Source organism: Syngnathus typhle, linkage group LG12, assembly GCF_033458585.1.
Source record: "Syngnathus typhle isolate RoL2023-S1 ecotype Sweden linkage group LG12, RoL_Styp_1.0, whole genome shotgun sequence".
In the NCBI taxonomy this organism is placed as follows: domain Eukaryota; kingdom Metazoa; phylum Chordata; class Actinopteri; order Syngnathiformes; family Syngnathidae; genus Syngnathus; species Syngnathus typhle.
In genome coordinates, this window is record NC_083749.1 from 8,573,178 (window position 1) to 8,594,184 (window position 21,007).

The 21,007-nt window shown below is 38.0% G+C and overlaps 2 protein-coding genes across 11 annotated transcripts in view; both read left to right on the plus strand.

Moving 5' to 3' along the window:
- Positions 1-431: 431 nt before the first annotated feature.
- pip5k1ba (phosphatidylinositol-4-phosphate 5-kinase, type I, beta a) lies at positions 432-10,319 on the plus strand. Of its 7 annotated transcripts, none has more exons than XM_061293756.1 (16): positions 434-647; positions 724-772; positions 2,779-2,973; positions 3,495-3,625; positions 3,710-3,827; positions 4,264-4,416; positions 4,720-5,016; positions 5,705-5,886; positions 6,234-6,314; positions 6,400-6,448; positions 6,528-6,612; positions 6,698-6,853; positions 7,033-7,117; positions 7,344-7,440; positions 7,627-7,890; positions 9,667-10,319. In XM_061293756.1, exons 3-16 carry the CDS (start codon positions 2,902-2,904, stop codon positions 9,667-9,669), a joined length of 1,773 nt encoding a protein of 590 aa, XP_061149740.1. In that variant the 5' UTR covers positions 434-647; positions 724-772; positions 2,779-2,901; the 3' UTR covers positions 9,670-10,319. The 7 variants fall into 7 exon arrangements, with proteins under 7 accessions (XP_061149744.1, XP_061149740.1, XP_061149739.1 ...); XM_061293755.1 differs by having other exon boundaries at positions 434-643; XM_061293754.1 differs by having other exon boundaries at positions 434-772.
- Positions 10,320-11,409: 1,090 nt separating this feature from the next.
- tjp2a (tight junction protein 2a (zona occludens 2)) overlaps positions 11,410-21,007 on the plus strand; it is a 28,088-nt gene continuing 18,490 nt past the window's right edge. Inside the window, exons 1-2 of one of the 4 annotated variants that reach the window (XM_061293209.1) lie at positions 11,466-11,601; positions 18,160-18,289. In XM_061293209.1, the coding sequence (XP_061149193.1) occupies positions 18,284-18,289 (6 nt within the window). In that variant the 5' untranslated portion in view covers positions 11,466-11,601; positions 18,160-18,283. Of the gene's footprint in view, positions 11,602-18,159; positions 18,290-19,891; positions 20,173-21,007 lie in introns of those variants that run through there. The other 3 variants (XM_061293207.1, XM_061293208.1, XM_061293206.1) reach the window with 3 other exon arrangements.

The following is a 21,007-nucleotide window of genomic DNA, read 5'->3' on the forward strand; positions in this document are numbered from 1 at the left end:
GACCAACTGTTGGTCTTTATTTTAGGCCTTTTGGACCTCTATTATAGTTATGATTTCCAGAAGATTTCTTACTATAGTATATATTATGTAACAATTTGAGAACCTTTGTTCATATCATTGGTTATGTAAGAAAGTGAGCACCATCATTGGTTATCCGTGCTCGACAAAACTGTTGGTCCCACCCAGGTCAAAGTAAATTGGCCTCTTGCCCAAACTCCGCTGGGATCGGCTGCAGCTTACTCGTGACCCTAATGAGGAAAAAGCCCTACAGAAAATCCAAGTACGGATAAAACAGTGGGTGAGTGTCTTTGCAATGTTGCCTTACACCAAGTTTCCATGTCCGAATATGTCAACTTGGACTTGTGTGTGGGTTGCTGTTACAGATTCCTCCCACATTCCAAAAAACATGTTTGTTAGGATCATTATTGACTAATTGCCTGTACGTTGGAAGGTGAGTGTGAATGGTTGTCTGACTAGTATTAGCCAGGTGATCCAGCGAGGTATCCTGCGTACTGCGTTCCACATTCTTCATGACACCGACAAGGCTAAAGAAATGCATGGACAATAAAACAGGAGCTTGAGAAAAGGTTTTCAAATCTTTGGCCTTTCACTGACACCTAGTCGGGCCCAAGAAGTACAACAGGTAGGTGGAGAAAGACAAAGAGAGAGAGAAAGGAAGTGATGAGGAAGTTATTGCTGTATTTGGCTTCTCACCTCATGCAGAGTTGGTTTGACCTCATCTGATTCCTTTCATTAAAGAATGCCTCTTGAGGTAAGAAAGCTTTCAGCAAATCTTTTGCCTATTCTCAACAATGAGGAGACACTTTTATTTAAGATTGTTGTTGAAATTCATGTTAGAAATGTTAATCATTGGCTGTCAGCCATCAGGAAGATACTTTGACTTCAGTGTAGCAAGAGGAAATAAACGCCACTGCCCTTCACCAACATCATAAGGAGCAGATTATCCGCATTACAGTACTTGTCAAACAAAACTGTGTGGGTGACAAAAAAAATACTGTGCATACATTTTTACTCGGCATTCACTGCACATTACAAACATATTACCTGCACTTGTGGTTTCCCATGAAAATGTTATTGAAAATTATAAAATGAGTAGTAAAAAGTAACCAACATCATTTTTGAAAATTACAGAAAGTGATTGTGAGAGCAGGTTGAATTTGAATTGACATCCTCCAAACACGTTTATAAACAGTGACCAACTTGTGACAAACAAATTGGATGTGATTAACATATATAACAGGCCTATTATGTTATGTGTGCAAGCATCCACAACAAGAAGTCCATTTTTGTCACATACCTACACATTGCTTTCACTAATCAGATCACACTCAAGCCCCCTTACCCCCTTACTTTGTCATTTTAGTTGATACCATTATGTCACTCAGTGTGTTTGCTAAAATGAATTGTCACAGGGTGTTCAAACTATTCATTGCAATCTGCTTCTAATCTGTACAAACAATACTAACCCTGTAACTGGTCCGCCCACGTGAAAAAGGCTTCCGAATGATCCTTATGAAACAGTTTTATTTTTTTTAATCCTGAAAATAAAAGTCCCCATATCATTTCGCTCTCTCCAGAGTCTTGCTGTTTTGAAAACAGGTATTCCAGTCATTGTGGTTTTATATTAATCTTTTTTTTTGGGGGGGGGGGGGTGTTGTTTCTCCTGTAATCATGCACTTCTTGTCATTTACGTACTCGTAGTTTTATGAATTTTATCTAGTGTCAGCAGTCGTGCCCAACTGTATCAGCCAATCACATACTGTAACGTTCCTGGTCTTACCTAATTATTATTTTTTTAAACAGTTTTTGTTCACTTCTCATTAACATCTCGTTGTGTGTTATGTAGCGTGTGATTGCTTGCATTTCTTTTCTGACTCTGGTTGCCGTGACGTTCTGTTCATGAGAACTATAGATTTTGAGGTTTCCTGTGTTGCTGCTTATTTATCATCATCTTGGTTTATTTGCCACAACCATTTCCTCTTCACCTCTTGATCTTCAAATACATTAGTTCAAACAATACTTTCTCAAATATGTATTTATTATTATGTTACATTAAAAACTGTTAACACATTTTGAGAGGAAATGACTACAATGAAATTACAATATTATATATATTATTTATACGTAGTGAATTTCTTCTAAATTTACAATTGCTCGCCACACAGTCATTGTTGTTGCCATTTATTTGGGTATAAAATGCTTTAAGTAAACTTTTATGATTTTGTACTAAATTCTTGTGAGACAGTAAAGATCATTGCTTGGGCATTCGATAACATAAATTGGATTTTAGCTTAAACAGCACAAATGTACACCATTAAATATATTTATTTTTAAGGGCACTTTGTGGTCCAAAATGGAACAACACATATCCATCCAGACAAAATCCAAGGTAGCAGTTATCCTTTATTATGGCATATAATCTGAATCTTTCTTAGTTGCCATTTTTTGTTCTTGCTTCTGAGGAAATGGATGAATATTTTCTAAACATTATGTTTCCTCTGTTATATAAAACGAGGGGATTGGGTAAGCAACATTTTTTTGCCAATCCTTCTTAAGTGGGATCAAGGGTTTTTGTGGCGGATTCGTCAGCTAAACACACGCGCAAACACTGAAGGACCTTCAGAGTGCAGAAAGCTGTTCTCCAGACCGAAGCCTCAGCACAATTTTGTAAGCTATGTGGGGTTAAAAAAAAAAAAACGTTTTACCGGGCGTAAAGAGAAAATATTCTAAACTATGTGACTCTTTGTCTCCCTACAGGAGTGTTCTACCTGGGGAAAATGCAGTTCTAGTCATTTCTATTCAAGGCGGGATTGACATTAAAGGGGAACCTGGTGTACCTTGTCCATACTTCCTCCTTGTCAAGTTCTGTCTCGTTGAAAAATGTCAACCAGCAGCACAATCAGTTCAGGGAAAGGAAGCCATGCCTCCAAAGTGCCAAAAGATCACAAAAAGGTAAGTTCATGATTGTGACATTTATTGTGGACTGTAGAATGTGTTTGCTAAACTCGGTTTGCATCTTGTTTAGCCCAGTCTAAAATGGTTTTAATGGTTGGGATATTTACAGGGACCTAAAAATAAAGAAATACAATTTATCACCTGAAAATGCACCTTACAGTAAACCAATCAATATTTGATCTTGTAATAGTATATCAAAAGGGACATTTGTTCAAAATCAGCACAATCAAATAGACTGGCTTCAGATTCCAGTCCTTCCATTCCATTAATCTGTTTGTGGAAAAATGGAGCGTCCCATTTTTGCCAGTAACACTTGAATTGTGAAATTGTATTTACAAAAAAAAAAAAAAAGAAATTTTAATGAATCTGACATAATGCTTTCAAAAATATGTTAAAAACACAAAAGTTATTTTGACATTGACTCACATTCTGCCGGCAATTAATAAAAAGTCATTTAAATTTAAACTAATTACCTTATGTCATCTTAGCATTGTTTTGTTTTGGGTTTTTTTCTCCAGCCCACACAAGCTGCCCTGAAAGGAGCCATCCAGCTAGCCATTGGTTATGCTGTAGGAAACCTTAGCTCCAAACCTGACAGAGATGTTCTCATGCAAGATTTCTCCGTAGTTGAGAGTGTCTTCTTGCCAAGGTACTTCAATTTCAACTCGTGGCAGTAAATCCAGGAATAATTCATTTGTATTTATTTATAATTCGATTTTGTTTTATTCTCCAGTGAGGGCAGCAACATGACTCCTGCTCATCACTTTCCTGACTTCCGTCTTAAAACATATGCACCGCTGGCATTCCGCTACTTTCGGGAACTCTTTGGCATCAAACCAGATGACTATCTGGTAAGTTTTGGGATGCAATTGGATTAATTTCATTACCCTGATCCAGGGGTGATCATACAAAATGTTGCAAAGTGATAAAACATGGAGTATATTCTGCGGTGTTTTGTAATTTTTAGGAGTGTTGTAATTTATTGCCCCTAAATTGGGTCTCGATCAGGCTTTCTGACTTAAGTTTAAAAAAAAGTGCTTCAATGTTCTCAATCTTTACTGCAGATTTGCTCAGTCACGTAGCTCCATGCCTCAGATTGAAATTTACAAAACAGGAAATACATTTCTCAAAAACAATTTGCGCTGAGTGTTCTCAATATACGTACTGTGGAGTAATGTTCTGATGTAAACTGCTGCTTAAGTTTTGATGACACATGATTTATGAAAGTAGTTTTGTGATGTAATGTTGGTTGGATAAAGCTACTTATTGCATCATGGTGATTTTCAGTACTCCATCTGTAATGAGCCTCTTATTGAGCTGTCCAACCCTGGTGCCAGCAGTTCATGGTTCTATCTTACCAGTGATGATGAGTTCATAATCAAGACTGTGCAACCAAAGGAGGCGGAGTTTCTGCAGAAACTGCTACCCGGCTACTACATGGTAGATGGATGGATGGATGGATGGATGGATGGATGGATGGGTGGGTGGATGGATGGATGGATGGATGGATGGATGGATGGATGGATGGATGGATGGATGGATGGATGGATGGATGGATGGATGGATGGATGGATGGATGGATGGATGGATGGATGGATGGATGGATGGATGGATGGATGGAGAGACATTTATCCATATAGTGTCTTCACAGTTGGATACTCTAATGTTGCATATTATTATTAAGTTGAACACATCCATCCTGTCTTTAATTACATCTCCAAAACGTTTGCTTCACTTCTGTAGAACCTGAACCAAAACCCGAGAACTTTGCTTCCCAAGTTCTATGGCCTTTACTGCATCCAATGTGGTGGCGTAACAGTCCGTGTGGTGGTGATGAATAATGTGCTGCCTCGTGCCATGAAGATGCACTACAAGTATGACCTGAAGGGCTCCTCATACAAACGTCGTGCTTCACGCAAAGAACGCTTAAAGTCTTCACCTACATTCAAAGACTTGGATTTCCAAGAGATGCATGAAGGTTTGTGCTTTGATGCGGAGACCCACAACGCCCTGATGAAAACCCTGCAGAGAGACTGCCGGGTAAGTTACACTAAAATTTGTATTCATTCATTTAAGTTATTGTGCATTAACATGGCATTTCTCAACAGTTACTCAAATTAAGCTGAAGCGTTAATTAGTATACGGTAAAATTGGATCTCATTAAATGGTGAAATTAGTTGTAATTCAGTTGCTTAGGACCTGGTAGAACCAAGCATATTGGTTATATGAGCAAGCTGGAGTGTGCTGCAGAAACTGGCTCATCTGACCTCATTGTTAGGTAACACTTCTCAGCTCAAGGAGGTCTTTGTTTTCAAGTACAGGAATTCTTTGTGACATTATGATCTGCCTGAATTGTTTGAGGCTTGTTGTACAAAACTGTACTTTGTATCTTGTTGCAGCGTAAGTCCCCTTAATTTGGACCTGGGAGGAACATTCTAAAAGTCTGCCAGTCATGTATTGTTCACAGGCTCACGTAATTCCGGAAGGACTGTAAACTGTTTTCTTCTCCTCATTATGATGACAGGAGTCTATCTCAGCTGACTAAAAATATTCACAAAAATAGCACGGGGTGATCATGCCAACTCCACGTAGAAAGGTTTAAAACCTGAAATTCAGAAATGTGAGACACATGGGCTAACCACAAACTTGCCTTGCTGCCCTTCTCGTCAATTTCAGATGAAAATAAAAGAAAATATAGAATTCAACTGCTATTTGCTCTTCTTTTTAGGTTCTAGAAAGCTTCAAAATCATGGACTACAGCCTCCTGCTTGGAATTCATGTTTTAAACCGCAAGGTGCCGAGCAGAGAGAGCAGACGTGACAGCAGGAAGCAGAGAGTTCTCTACTCCACTGCTCTTGAATCCATCCAGGGTACTGTGAAAGATCCAGAACCAGTGGCAGATGATGACACGTGAGGAAATCTTTTATAATTCTGGTTCTAAAAAAAAAAAACATGGAGGAACCTCAATTTAAGGGACCTAAATTAAAAAAATTAAAACAATTTAACATGCATACATTTATTCACAATAATGTTCTACTATACTGGGCATGTTTAGGCACTGGAAAAAATATGATATTGAGTAGTTTTAGTTTACAAAAAAAAGTACTTTGGTGTCAAGGACAATTGACTCTAATGGACACGCCCTTGCCCTAATTAGTCCATTAAATCGAGGTTCTACGGAATCTAACCCTAAGAAACCTCTCTTGTTTGCTGCATTTAAATTATGTGGATTAATTATGCAAATATGTTCATTTTAGATTCGGTGGAATTCCGGCTAAACATAGAGATGAACACCTCCTCATCTTTTTAGGAATTATTGACATCCTCCAGTCCTACAGGTTCACCTCTCAGAAACACACTATCAATACTGTATTTGCTATTTTCTATGTGGATAGTGTTATACAAATCCATTTTTATTGTCAGGTTCATTAAGAAGGTGGAACATTCCTGGAAATCTCTTTTACATGATGGGGTTCGTGTCATCACATCACTACCTTGGAGATTGGTAGGGGGGTGACAGGGAGGGACTGACCGTTTTCTTTACTTTTCAGGACACCGTGTCAGTTCACAGGCCCAATTTCTATGCAAACCGATTCCTGAAATTCATGAGCTCAGTCGTGTTCAAACGCATCCATCGTGAGTTATTTTTGCCATCGTGATTGCCATCGTACGGTAAAGAATTTGCTTTTCTTAAACACACTTGCACTGTTTTGTTCGACAGCTTTGAGACGAATATCTTCCAAAAGGAAGAAGAATTCTTTTTATGCAGTGAAGTCAGCCTCACAGGAGTTGCTTTCTTCTCAAAAGGAGGAATTGGAGACAAAGAAAGCACAAAGCATGGAGGACCTAGATGGTAAATACAAAAAGAACCTAGATGGTAAATAAATAAAAAAAAACACATTTCCCGACTTCTTACCAAAACAAATGTGGAACACCAACAACACTCTCTCTGTTGTATCCTTATTGACTTTTTTTTTTTCTACTAACAAGTTAAACCAACAGCATGACTAAAATAACTCAACTTGTATTGATGGATATGTTGGCTCTCTCCATCAGTTTGCAGTTCATCCAATCAACCAGATGTTCTACAAAAATCTGCTGTTACGTTCAAGTCTGCTGAAGAAGACCACCTTAATAACAGGTATACATGGCGCCCTTTGTCGTCCATAAACTTAAAAAAAAAAAAAAGACATTGCTCTTATTTGATTAAGAGAAAAAAGATCATAATCTAAAAAGAACACTTAGAATCGACCTTGTCAATATCTTCGAATATAGTCCGATTCAAGATTCAAGATTTCAACCTTAATTTGAATAATAATCACAGCGTGACCAAAATATTTTTTGACCAATGTTTATTTATACTTCAGTGAGCACAGACGTGCCTCCAGTTCAACACTTGCATTGGATGATCCTCTGCCGCCCCTCACCAGAAGCCAGTCAGACTCTGAACTGGATGCCTACTTGGTATGAAATACAATACCTGCATGCTTGACTTTTTCACTTTTTCTTAAAAGGATGCTCAGCTTAGTTTGAAATTTTAAGCAGTAAAAAAAAAGTTGATATTTTTGTCTATAATGAATTCGATTACTTCATTATCTTTCATGCATTTTGCTCTTGCTGTCGACTGAACATGACATCACGTGTACTCAGGGCTCAGGTAATGACCAATTACAGCTCAGCTTGCAAACATCACATGAGCCTCCCTATTTCTGCACCGGAAAGACAAATAACGATGAGGCAGAAATTGACAAAGAGCCAAATGATGATGTTGAGAAAGCTGAACAGAAGCAAGTTGAGCGCACCACTGAGGGAGAACCAAAGGACTTGGGAGTCACTGAGCAGGAAAAAAAGACAGTTGAAGATCCTCAGAGTAAAATGCAAGCAAATTGTGAGACACACACAGAGAACATACAGGTACTATATTTTGCATGGGTGTGTGGCATTATATGTGTGTGTTACTGTTTAATTTAAAATAATTCAAATGAACATTATTGTTTCTGACAATACAACATATGGCTTTTTTTTAAATTGGAAAAAGTAATGCCAACAAGCTTCAGCCAATTTGCAAACCTGATCATGCTTATTTATAAAATGAAAGAATTTACAGTTGGTTATTTTACAATCACTTGATAAACAACAATTTAGCAACTCAATATAAAAATTATTACTTTAATAATATTTAATGATTTATTGTAATGGGCTATAGATGCTGGGTGGCTTGGTTTGGTATTGGTTAACCAACAGTAGCTTACCATCTTATTTTACGAGCATGTTTTTATTTCAGGCGCCAGACGATAGAGAGCGCTATATCGCAATGTTAATCCCTGACTTTCTTCCAAGCATAAAATCTTTCTTGGGAATTTCCCTTTTACTGGGTGCTTTTCCACTTTCTTAAATCTTGGCAGTTTAACTGATGAGCTTGGAACCTCTGCTTCCACTCAGTAATGTGTCAGATCTCCAAGTTCCCTGAGTTGAGTTTTTCTCCTCTACTTCTCTTACATAACTACTAAATCCTCATTCAGGCTTATATGGAGCTGTTTGTCAGGCCGCTTCCCAAGCAATGTGGAAAGCCTGGAGACATTGGGGTAATCTTCTCTCAAACGCTATTGATGTAAAATAGTGACATTCAAAGCAAATTAATTAACTACGTTGAGAACTGCTTAACACACTGCTGTGGGAAGCCTTTTCATTCATTGATAGACTCATCAAATAAAATGTAATGGTAACTTGAGTTTTACAGATGCGTATGTGTAAATAAAATAAATTAGGGTCAAAGTATACAGCGCAGGTGTCAAACTCAAGGCCCGGGGGCCAGATACGGCCACATCATCTTATGTGGCCCGCGAAGCCAAATTGTGCATCAAATTCGTGTGTCATTACAAGAATTGCAAATTGTCTTCACTTTTGATAATATCTTTTTTTTTAAATATTTGACCAGTTTTTACTCGTCTGATTTGAAAATGAGTTTGTAGCTTTTACTGTATATAATATGAGGTGCTCATACATTTATTTGGGTTGACAATCATAATGACCCTCCAAAAGAAGCTATGACTACAATGCGGCCCGCAAAAAAAAAAAAAACTTTGACACCCCAGTATTGAAGGACAGGTTATTTTCACTGTTTAAATCTAGTGTCAAAGATTTTATATTTACATCCATCTTTGTATTATCCACGTTTCAGATCTCAGTTTCCTTCTTTTTATTCACAAATATGAACAAAGTTTGTCAGACTCACTGAATAAGATCAGAAGGGTGCAGACAAAATTGCAGAGGTAGACATCAAATTGGTTGCACACTCTGATTTTAGCTTCCCCCACGGACCATTACACTTTTACTGAAAACACATGGTGTACGTACAAGCACGGACACAGGTGATTGGAACTGTTGGATAGAGAACGGCAGAAGAGAAATTTAGGTTCGGGTGAGGTACCAAAGCTTTAGAGTAAACTGTGACTTGTGTGCTCTGTTTTTTTTTTGTTTTTTTTTTCACTTGTGTCTTGTTTGGCTTAGAAATATTTTCAGTTTAACTTCCATGCTTTTAACAATTTCACACAATAAAGTCAGCATCGGCCTGCTTAGTTGTCTGTAATTGTATTAAATGTATTAAATATGTAATATATTTAGAAGCCAGAATGAGTTTTCTAACTAAAAATGAATGTTGTTTTTGTTTTTGGATGTTGTATTTTATAGTGAGGAGAAAAAGACGGTGGTTGCTCGCCAGGAAAAGCGGATGGAAGGTAGAAGAGGATGACGTCAATACATTGAGACCTCACAATAGTAGATGGATGATGTGAACTGCCGGTATTTACAGTACATGCTCAATATCTTTCATTTCCTTTAAGTCCAATGAGAAGTGGCATTCTATATGACTTTCACACCAAATCACGCTAGCAAATACGGTAGAGCTTGGTTTTGTTACAATACATCACACATGCTGCTAATTGTACAATTGTTTTTATTTTGTATGTAATTGTTCAAATTCTCTCAGTGGCTGGATCCCTGGGCAAATATTTTCACAAGTCATTCACATGCGCATCTAATTTATTCTCCAACATGCTTGCTATTTACATCTAAACTGAAATGTTGACATATTGAAATCATATTGATATCTCTTGCTTTCATTTCATCCTTTTTTTTTCATGTGCCTAAAAATGTTTAAAAATCAAAGTGATTTGAACTTGTAATAGAAATAGTTGTGGCGGTAAAATATACACAATTTTAGGATCATTCCTTCGGCGCTCTATGGAGACAGATATGAAAGAAAATATTGCATCATTCCATGGCCACTACACTGTTAAAAAAGAAAGTTAACATAGACATCAAATAAAATTTGTGAAATATGAGTGTTTTAATGTTGGGTTTGTTTGTTTATTATTTTATTGGACCACAGGAATCTAGTTCTCCTTATTTCTATCCAACCCACATTTTACAATTCCATAAACAATACCAACCATCTGTAGAGGGGAGCAGTGTAAATTTGATTTTGGCTTCATTTAATAATATGCTTATTTTTTGTAGTTCTCTGCAACTCTACAAGGCTGAATAAATAATTTGCATGTAATAAGGGGAAAGGTTCTATCTCAATGTGACACTGCGAACAATTGTACAACCACAATGACGTGCACAATGACGTGTTCATTCCAACACAAGGGGGCGCACCAATATTATAGTGATAGTGGTCATACAAGAAAGTGGATTTTTGTTTCAGTGTGAGTCATCATCAACCTAATGTAAACAAATGACTGAGCTCATAAAGAAAAACATTGAATTGCATATAGCCAGATGGCCCCCACCCTCTTTTCAGTAGTAGTAGTAGTAGTAGTAGTAGTAGTAGTAGTAGTAGTAGTAGTAGTAGTAGTAGTAGTAGTAGTAGTAGTAGTAGTAGTAGTAGTAGTAGTAGTAGTAGTAGCAGTAGTAGTAGTAGTAGTAGTGGTATTTCTTTTTTGTGATTTTCATTGTTTGTGAAGCAAATATTTAAAGATTTGAAAGCCTATGAAAAGAATGTTCCCTAAATATTTAGAACAATGATCGTGTGTTCATTTCCCTTTCAACAACCATTGCCATAGCTACGTAAAGACATGAATAGAACATAGTTTCCTGATACCTCATTTATGATGAATTGTGGTTGAAACAAGAAGGAAGTTCCACACTGACAACAAAGGCTAAGCTTTAGTTAAAAGAAATCAATTGTTTTCATGGACCACTTGCGTTCACAGTATAACTCAGACCTTTCCAAGATATCGTCAGCTAGGTGAGGCAAATCCGTACTCAAATGCTTTGTAAGATCAGTAAAACAACAAGAAAATGTATTAGTTTTGTGTATTTACGCTGACTCAAACTGATTCATTGCATGATTTTGTCAACGTTTCACCAGGATGAATAACATTCAATGACGTCACCAGCGCAACCGAAACCTCTGCAAACATACACCTGCCCGTCGCTGCTAAGCCACGCCCACATACCTGCGAGAAACAGGAAATAGCGCATATTTGGACCTGGTGAATTTAAGCAACGTAGCAAACATCTCGTTATTGCTCAGATCTTCAGTTCTGTTAGAATCTCTTGTATTTTTGGATTCATCCCCTCTGGTGACGTCGAGAAAAGGAAAGTAACAGGTTTTACCAGGTATGTACCTTACTGCGCCTCGCGCTCAATGTCGACAGTGTATGTGCGGGTCTTTGCTGACATTTTAAAACCTTGAACCGCTCCTCGCTACTCACGCATGTCGCGCTTCGATTAGTTTTAGTATTAAAAGTTTATTTGGATGGTAATTCTCGGCCTTTTCCTATGCACATAAATCAGTGGTTTAAAATATATATATCTATCCTTTGTAGGTCAGATAAGAACTTATCACGCATTAGTCACTCAGTTGAATGTGTAACAACTGACGTTGTTAAAATTGTCATCCCTATATGGAGATTTTTTTTTTTTATATCCGCACATGTGTCAAACTCAAGGCCCGGGGGCCAGAAACGGCCCGCCACATCATTTTATGTGGCCCGCGAAGAGAAATTGTGTATCAAATTTGTGTGTCATTAGTAGAATTGCAAATTGTCTTCACTTTTAATATCTGTTTTTTTTTTATATTTGACCAGTTTTTACTCGTCTGATTTGAAAACGAGTTATATTGTTTTGTAGCTTTTACTGTAAATAATATGAGGTGCTCATGCATTTATTTGGGTTGAAAGTCATAATGGCCCTCCGAAAGAAGCTGACTACAATGCGGCCCGGGAAAAAAACGAGTTTGACACCCCTGCTTTAAATTGTTACAATATTTAGACCACCATTTTTTGAATTTCTTTTGTCAGTATTCCCCTATACTATGCATGTTATACTTATGTTTGGCACATGCCCGCATTGACTACGTCTCCCTCGAGTTCTAAACACAACACACATTAGGGATTTGTGAGTGGTGTTTGTCACTCCATCTGGCTCGCACATGCATTGCATATGGACATTGCATAATGGCATTGGCCCTTAGTAATAGCCTGTTGGGACAGAGAAACAAAATGCTTATGTAAAAGCATTAAGTTGACTAAAAACTGTCGTTGCATTGTTGCTGTGAAAGAATGGCAATGCATTATGACACATGACCCTGTGAAGACAGAAATAATGCAAACTAGAGCTGTGACGATAAATTGCTGATAAGAATAATCAATTCTAACATTTCACCAGTATTTCTGTAGTCGTCCATGTAAGCAGACGTAGTATCTTTGTGTTGACTCAAAATAAAATATTTGGTTTTATTTTGAAAAAAAAAAGGAGATTCAGTAACTGAATCTTAGTTAATTTATGTTAGTGTGCTGTCAATTTGAAATAATGTCCTGTTTTTGAATAAAGGGATATCAGGGATCATGTGATTGATTCACTTAATGTCTACACAACATCATTGATGTTGATGATTAATCAATTACTAAAATGGTTATAAGTTGCAGTCCTAAAACAAACAAAAATATTTTATATTAAAATTATATTCCATTTTAGTTTTCTGGTCTGCATGCTTTACATTATACATTTTTACATGATTTCCTCATTGAAATAGCTTAATTTTCTTAATTCCTGTTCAAATACATGAGCAAAAAGCAGGATAGGTAAGCAACTACACTCAGGTGAATTACCACAGGCATGCGCTTAAAGAAGAGACCGTCTAGTTAATGTATTTGGGAAATATTTAGTTGTGCTGTTGAGTCAGATAAGCGACTCAAAATGCCCAATGGAGTTAAAGTAGATTGCCGCTGCCATTGGTCTAATGCGTAAAAGCGGCATGGCAGTCGTCACGACATTTAAATATAGGCTAATCTTCTATTTTAGGTTCCTACTTTCATATCCGACTCAGCAGTCATGAACTTCAGCACACATCACAGGTCTAGTGGGCCGATTGTATGAGATGCTGCACACTTGCTCCAATGATGAGCCTCAAGCTACAGTTTATCGTAAACTGGCCGGAGTCCACATGCAAATACAGCGAAAACGCACTGGCACTTTGCAAATTTATCTGACATGTATTTAAAATCTTACATATGTATTTGATTAAGGTTATTGACAAGTATGTTTTTTTCATTCAGCTCAAAACTTATTCTGCAGTGTTGTGTTTACTGCTGCCTCCGAAGCCGCAATCTCCTAATAACAACAAAATATTGTTTTGCCCAGAGGCAACACACCATCCTGCTATTAGTTTGCTTCAGTTGCTTCAGTCCTTGGGCGTATTTGCAGCTGGTTTACTGCCGAGACTGTGCTAAATATTGACATTACACTTTGTGTTGGTTATTAAAGTGCACGGCACTTATAATCTTTCTCCCGGGCGGCCTTTCCCGTACCGTGGTGAGGTTTTATGAAAGCGTAATTATGTACTACTTATATATTAGCAAAAATTCCATGTGTTTAACAATTATAAGATATACAAAGTAATGAAATTTGACAAACTAATGTGAGAAGGTTATGGATTATTGACATCACATGTTCTTCCACGTGGTATTTGTAATTCATCCCCTCCCTGTACCCATCCTGGCAAATATTGCACTATATCTCTTTCCCCCCCCCCCCGTCTCCTTTTGTGCTGTTGTTACCCAATCGTTTTTAAAAATAGCCGCTTGTTATTTCCCTGCCCCCCTGCTGTGCTTGTAGTATGGGTATGCGCAAGGATTTCTGAAAGCTGCACTGCTGTCATGACATCCAAGCTCCTAGAACATAAATCCTGGCCAGAGTTTGGCTAACAGCAGCTAGGATATTATTTGTTTCCATCAACCCCCCCCCCAGAGCATGATTGCCTGCAGTCAGTTGCTGACCCAGGGACAAGTGACAAATTTGTCCTTTATGATTGGCATTGATTGTACCCATTGAAGGACTGTCGTGCAAGACGTAGGGCTGTGCCATACAGCACAGTCCAAGATTGATAGATATTTTTTATGGATTCAAAGATAAAATGTTGTGGCTGACAAGTACATACACGCGTTTCTGTGTGCGTTTGCAAAACAATAAGTCAAGCTACAACATGTCTGAGAATCCAGCAGCAGCACGTTAGCTTGAGGCAGAAGGTTGAAATTTCCGAAATTTGCTTGGAGGATCGGCATTTTTCAGGTTATTACTAACTATGTCTCTTTCGCTCTTCTGTTTCAATTTTACAGTTATCATGGCCACAGTGATTACGATTGTTGGCTATTAAGAGAAATGTAAAAGTAGTTAATCATTGCTAGATCCAGCAAAAGCTATTAAACACATTCGATTTGCAATGAAAAAACGTTTAGACATTTGAAAGTCTAAACAATTATTTTTATTGCATGCAAGCGTGTCAAAATTATTAAATAACTAAGACAACAATATTTAAACATCAACGTAAACGTATGAAGGCTTGTGAATGAATAATTTGATTTAATCAAATACAAAACTGTAAATGGCCCACTGATATAGGTCTGTCCTCGTTAATTAAAAACACAAAAAATTTTCTTGACTACTTGATGGCGCCACAAAGCGAACAAAGCACCATGAACCTTTGAACCATGTACAAACAAATTGGCTGCAAAGCTTTGGTGCTTTATGAAGCTTAATTTTGCCATAATTAGCAGAAATTTGACATTTGTATGCCGACGTTCAGCTTGTGTGGCACGGTGGATGAGTGGTTTGCACGTCTGCCTCAGTTTTCTGAGGTTAGGGGGGTTGGAATTCCGGGTCTAGCCTTCTTATAAGGAGTTTGCGTGTTCTCATGTTTGTTTCATTGAATACTCTAAATTGACCTTTGGTGTCAATGTGAGTATGAATAGTTGTGTGTCTATAACTGGCCACATCTGAGTGTAAGCCTGCCCAAATGACCGATGGAATTTGTAAATAACTGTATGGAAAATACATGGTTTGATGGATCACATAATATTACAAGCATAATAAAATGCGGCTCCATGGTAAAAAAAGATGAATATGCTCTGAAAATCCTGACGATGCTCTCAACTGTAATTTGCATGCTGATATCATTCTTTGCTTATTTAAATTTGTTATCATGATTCCAATCAGTCAAAGATTAAGTTTTGTCCCGAGTTAACCCACTGCACAGGGTCATCCCCGACTGAAGTGTGGTTTTGAGTGTGAGGTAGTATGGTTCTGTCTGGGTATATATGGTGAGAAGACTTAGCCTGGTTGAGGGATTAGAGGAGAAGGGGGCGGGGAACATGCATGATCTGTCAAGGGCTTAATTCCACAGTTATCCCTACGGCAGCAGCCGCTGTGATGGCAGAAGCTGTGTTTTCATTAGTCTAATATTCAGAGAAGCTCCACAATTATGTAACAGTGACGTGCTGTCATCCTCTCTCGGCCGGCCCACCGCCTGGCAGAAACGTGGCCGTTTGTTTTCCTTTGATCCTTCATCACTGGGAGAAGCCAAAAGGACATCTGTCAGACTGTGTGGTCGGGGACGGTGCTTGTAGTAGTCACGCCACAGCAACATTGCTTTTTGGTGCCTTGTTGGCATGGAAAGACTTTCCGCGTTGAAGCGGCAAGGCAGTTTAGCATCTTTGCAATACAGAAGATGAGAAAGCATGTGGAGATGATTCTGGTCTTCGCTAGCAAATGGGACACTGCTAATGGATGATGCCATCTATGTGATGTTTTCTGCGTTGGAGGAGTTTTAGAAGATGAAGTTTAAGAAGTTCATTACCATCATGCAGGCGGCAATGGGGATCGTTCCTCTTAACAAACGAGAGCTTCTTCCACCGGGCAGGAAACTGTGGAGACCACCTGGGTGAGTTTGAAGGACTTTGTGTGTCTTTTGACATGCAAGTGTGTAGTACTGTAGAATAGCTATCTTTGACAAATGTTCTAACCTGTGATACAGAGGCTAGTTATTAGCAACTTAAGACACATCATTGCTTATACAACTATTAAGAAGCTTGAGCTTTCTTTCTGTACATCGAGTCACTGGCAATGTACAAGAAAATGTTATCTCACCTCATCCCAGAGCACGATGCAAGAGTGACACATATTGTCGGTCATAAACTCAATGGCACAACATTGCAGGTGATTGGAATCCAAAAGAAATCAAAGTCTGCTTACTTTTCAATGTTAGTATTAGCTGCCGGATTGATATTAGTAAATCAGTGTCAGATGACAGATTAATGGTAATAAACCTAACAACCATTTGTATAATGGGCAAAAATATAGAATTCAAAAAAATTGTCAACTCCTTAAGATTCTGTCATTCATGTTTATATCTCCTAGCTTTATCTCCACCTGTTTTTATGCTCCTGTAATGGCACAATGAATACATGATGGTATTACGATATTCAGGAGCATCCTGGATGAAGATACCACCCTACAAATTGAGTTATTATTATTATTATTTTTATTTTTGTGGTGTCGTTAAATTGTTAATTCTTCCAGGAGTAGACTTCCCTCATAGTTTGACAAGTCTGTGTTTGGAAGGCCAGCAGGTTCTATCATGCATTCTGCTCTCCTCACCCACAAAACAATGCCACCCTATCAGTCTTAAATCATTTTGGTTGCATACAAAATCAGTTCAGCCCAGATCCAGCTCAACTGGGAGCAGGTTTGCTAGCCGTTGTATTCCTTTGTTCAGACAAATTGAGCAGGTCTTACCTTAACAAACTTTTCAAACTGGAAGCAGTTTTGGACCTGTTTTCATTGGACACACAGATCACCGGTACCGTCTTTTTCAATTTAATCAATATATGGTTGCGTAAAATGTACATGTTTTGTTACAAAGAACAGTATTATTTAAGTTGTAAATACCTGCAAACAAAAGCTGAAATGTTTAGAGCTCTTGTCATATTTGATAAAAAAAACTTGGTTGTTTTCAATTTAGGGCAAAAATATTGCCTTCATTGTGTCTTTTGGAGAGGAGTGTATGTCTGCCTGAAGCTTGCTTAATGAAGTTGTGGATATTTTTCGAAACATAGAATGTAAACAGAAACCCCTATCATTGGCAGACTTCCACATCAGTGTGCCGAAACGGTCCGTTGGATGGACTGAGAGTTTAGTCGGCACTTGACCCAGATAGGGATGATTACACGGAAAAACCGAAAACTACTTCCGTCCATTCTGTGTGCAAGAGGGACAATTGGTCGGGGCTGGCAAGTGGCAACCTTCTTTTCTGCTGTTGGAGACCTCTGATTTTAGCGAATGCGATTGTGAGCATTTCTTTCTTAGCTCTACAAACCTTTTGAGCTTAGTCCCAAGGGTCACTTTCGGGTCCTCTGGCTAATGCAACATCCTGTTTACAGTACTCGGCTCCTCCCTTTAAAATGAAAGTCCAATGTTCATGGTTGTGCCAGCCTGGCATTTAGGAAATGTAAAATACTGGACATTTTCAAAAGGGCTTAAAACTGGAAAATATATTTTCAAAAACATTTCAAAAATAAAATCATTATTAAAATTATTATTATTATTATTAATGATAATATTGTATTGATATTATTGTTTTATTTTGAACATTTTAGTTTTTGTGTAATAAATACAGACCCAGTGTAGTATTTCTAACTTGTCCTATGAATATGAATTTTCAATTGTCAATTATTTTACTAGTACTTCCGCCTTCATCAGAGTCTCTGATGAAGGCGGAAGTACTAGCCGAAACATGTCAGGTAATTCAAGCTAAATATAATTTGTTTGTGATAAAAGAACCAGTAAAATAATTGTCTTATGAATTTTCTTGAATTCACTTTTTTTTTTTCACACTCACAGGGACCAGCCTGGTTCTGACCAGACTTCTGCTGCTCTTTTTAAGTCCAACCGCAAGTTCTGTTGGTCGCGAGAAGCCCATTACCTGTATCTTCGTCGCCTCTCCTCACGCAGCTTCTCAGCTATTATGATGGTACGTTAAGTGAAACATGGCAAAATGTTGGTGCTGTAATTCAAACAGATGCTTATTTGAGCTCACGGATGCACCCTTGACTGCACCCTTGAACGATATTCAAATCTTTGCTTAAGACATTCATACATACATATGTGGAATTTGTCATTTGAAAGTGGAGGTTGCACTCAAATATATTGTCCTAGACTAGTGTATCTTGATGTATTCGCTGCACGGCAGTTGCACGATTTGGAACAAAAGGTCACTAAAAGTCCTGTACGGGAGTCGCTGATGGTGTAGGGGTGCACTCGCTTGTCTTGTGTGCCGATACCGTGAGTTCGATTCCCACATATGACAGTGTGAGTGTTTGTGTGTGAGTGAATGTGTGTGTGGAAAAAAAAAGTGTCCTGTACTATTTTCTTTTCCCGCATGGCACTCAGCTCTGTTTTTCCCTCCTCCTCTACAAATGATGTGAAGAAACTATTTTTAGAATCCCATCAAATGTCATGGATTTTTTTAACTTGGTCCAAAAATAGAACAAAAAACAAAAGCCTCCTCTTTTGGCACACAGCTTGAAACTAGAGTTTGTGTGATACCATATTTTCCAGACTTCCCCCTCTTCATTTGAACCCAAATACTCTTATGTGACCCCTCCTGCATGACCCATACCTCCGCTTGCACAGTTCATTGTTTTAACTGTCTAACAAGGATAATTATTGAGGCCAGAGAAGCTTAACTACATTAGAGTGGACCAGTCTGAATGCCGTTGTGTGCTGAATTGTTAAACTATGTTGATAGGATACAGAATTTGTTATGGTATTGAGTGGAAAAGCTTTGGTTTGTGCTGTTTTGTGTGCTTAACCTTGTGTTGGAAATAATACTGAAATATAATGAAACATACTTAGCATGTAACAAATAGATAATTGTCGTGCAGCAGCACACAATGATCTCTATTTTGTCCCCAGACAGATATGCCATTGACTCATACATATAGTATCCTTGCATTTTTCACATAGCTCTGAACTTAGTCCATTATGTGCTGTTATTCAATGGCTCTTTGTTATTGTTTGGGTCTGCCTGACCTGGAAAGAGAGTTTGAATGACCTTAACCAAACATTCTTGTGTTGATTGTTGTCTTGATGTGGAACTGGGTTGTTCTTAGTCTTATATTTTTGTGACATAAGGTTAGAGAACTAAATTCAATTTGGTCTTAAATGTTGTGGAGGCTTTTACATGAATGATTATCAAATTGTGATCACTTAACAATACAAAATGTTTCTGTGTATTGGTAAAAGTAGGGAGAAGACTAGTTCCTGCCCTCGGTGTCCATTTTATGTATGCGCGTTACTTGCTGTGTTTAATTCTTGTTTGTGTCACTTGTCTGGAAAGCTCTCACAGCAGGTTACCTTTAAATCTAAGCGAATCTTGGACTAATCCATCACGGTGTTTTTTTTTAGTCGTCACGAACCTACATACTTTTTCATTGGTTGCACGGTTTTCTTCATTTATGACAATCATCGTAGTCTATGTGGATTTTTAGAAGGGCCTTAATATAAAAGCTTGCATTTTGTTTGTTGACACACTGGACCGTTTATTTTTTTATTTGATCGGGCTCCCCCCAAGCTCGCTGCCACTTGGTCTCATCTGTCCCGAGCCAAGCGTACTCGGTGCTACTTTTCGGGTGACTGTTAACTTTTTTTCTTTCTTTTAGTTATTTTAGTCGCAGAATGTAACTGGGGGTGAGCTTTTTCTGTTTTCAAGACTGAAATCCGTTCGTCTTAGAACGCGTAGAATTGTGCGTGATCCTGCTGATTGGGAAATCTTGAGCCATTGCTAAGTGCGTGATGCCTGTGAACGGAGGCGGGCTGCTCTCCTTGGGCAGATATGCTACTCAATATTTCAATGTAAGTATTGCGTCTGTCTCAAGTGTTCGTTTTAAATCGTTGACGCATATTTATGTTGATGTACTACTAATGCATTACTGTAAGGTAAATATTACGGTAGGTGATCGGAAAGAAACGCAAAGTCATACTGGGCGTTGTTGCACCTGCTGTGCGCATTAATGTACTGTTGAATATGTGTGTGTGTATATCTACAGTGCAATACTGTGAGTATTTTTAAGCATCACTGATTTGCTGCTAATTCTAATATTTAGGTTGTGTTCAACCACCGATCTCCGCATAAGCGTACGTCATGTGATCGTTTGTCAAATACAATGCATTTGGATGGACTAGTCCTTGCATTTGTTGTTCATCACAAATTAAACGTGAAATTACATTGGAAAACCCAATATGTAGTTGTTTTAACTTAAGTCACGACTAACCCGCTTTACTTGCCCTACGCGGTCTCGCCAGCAAGGGGCAGCCTCGGACAATATTTGTTACACGTTTTTTTGTCTGTATGTATTTTTGCGAGTTTTGCATTTTGATCAAGATATATTGTTTTCTTAGGGTAAATAATTGACGTGATACACGAACAGGCCTAGAGAAAGCAATACATTTGGTTGGAAAATAGCCTCCTAGTTTAATAGACAAAGCGCCTCATTAATTCATACTTATTTTGATCGACTCCATGTAAAGTGAATTGGCTATAAATTGAAGATAGCTACGTTGTCAAATAGTTATCCGTCATTCAGATGTATGTTGCTATGGTGTGCATCATGTTATTGACTACTTGGCTATTTCACTTTATGCAGTCCAGAGATTAAGATCATATATTTAACACAATGTTTGAAATAAA

Bases quoted from the DNA above. Each gene is read 5' to 3' on its own strand.
- pip5k1ba (XM_061293754.1), top strand. From the start codon at position 2,902: ATGTCAACCAGCAGCACAATCAGTTCAGGGAAAGGAAGCCATGCCTCC. The intron at 3,626-3,709 runs GTACTTCAATTT...TTTATTCTCCAG, and splicing joins GAGAGTGTCTTCTTGCCAAG to TGAGGGCAGCAACATGACTC. The intron at 6,613-6,697 runs GTGAGTTATTTT...TTTGTTCGACAG, and splicing joins CGTGTTCAAACGCATCCATC to CTTTGAGACGAATATCTTCC.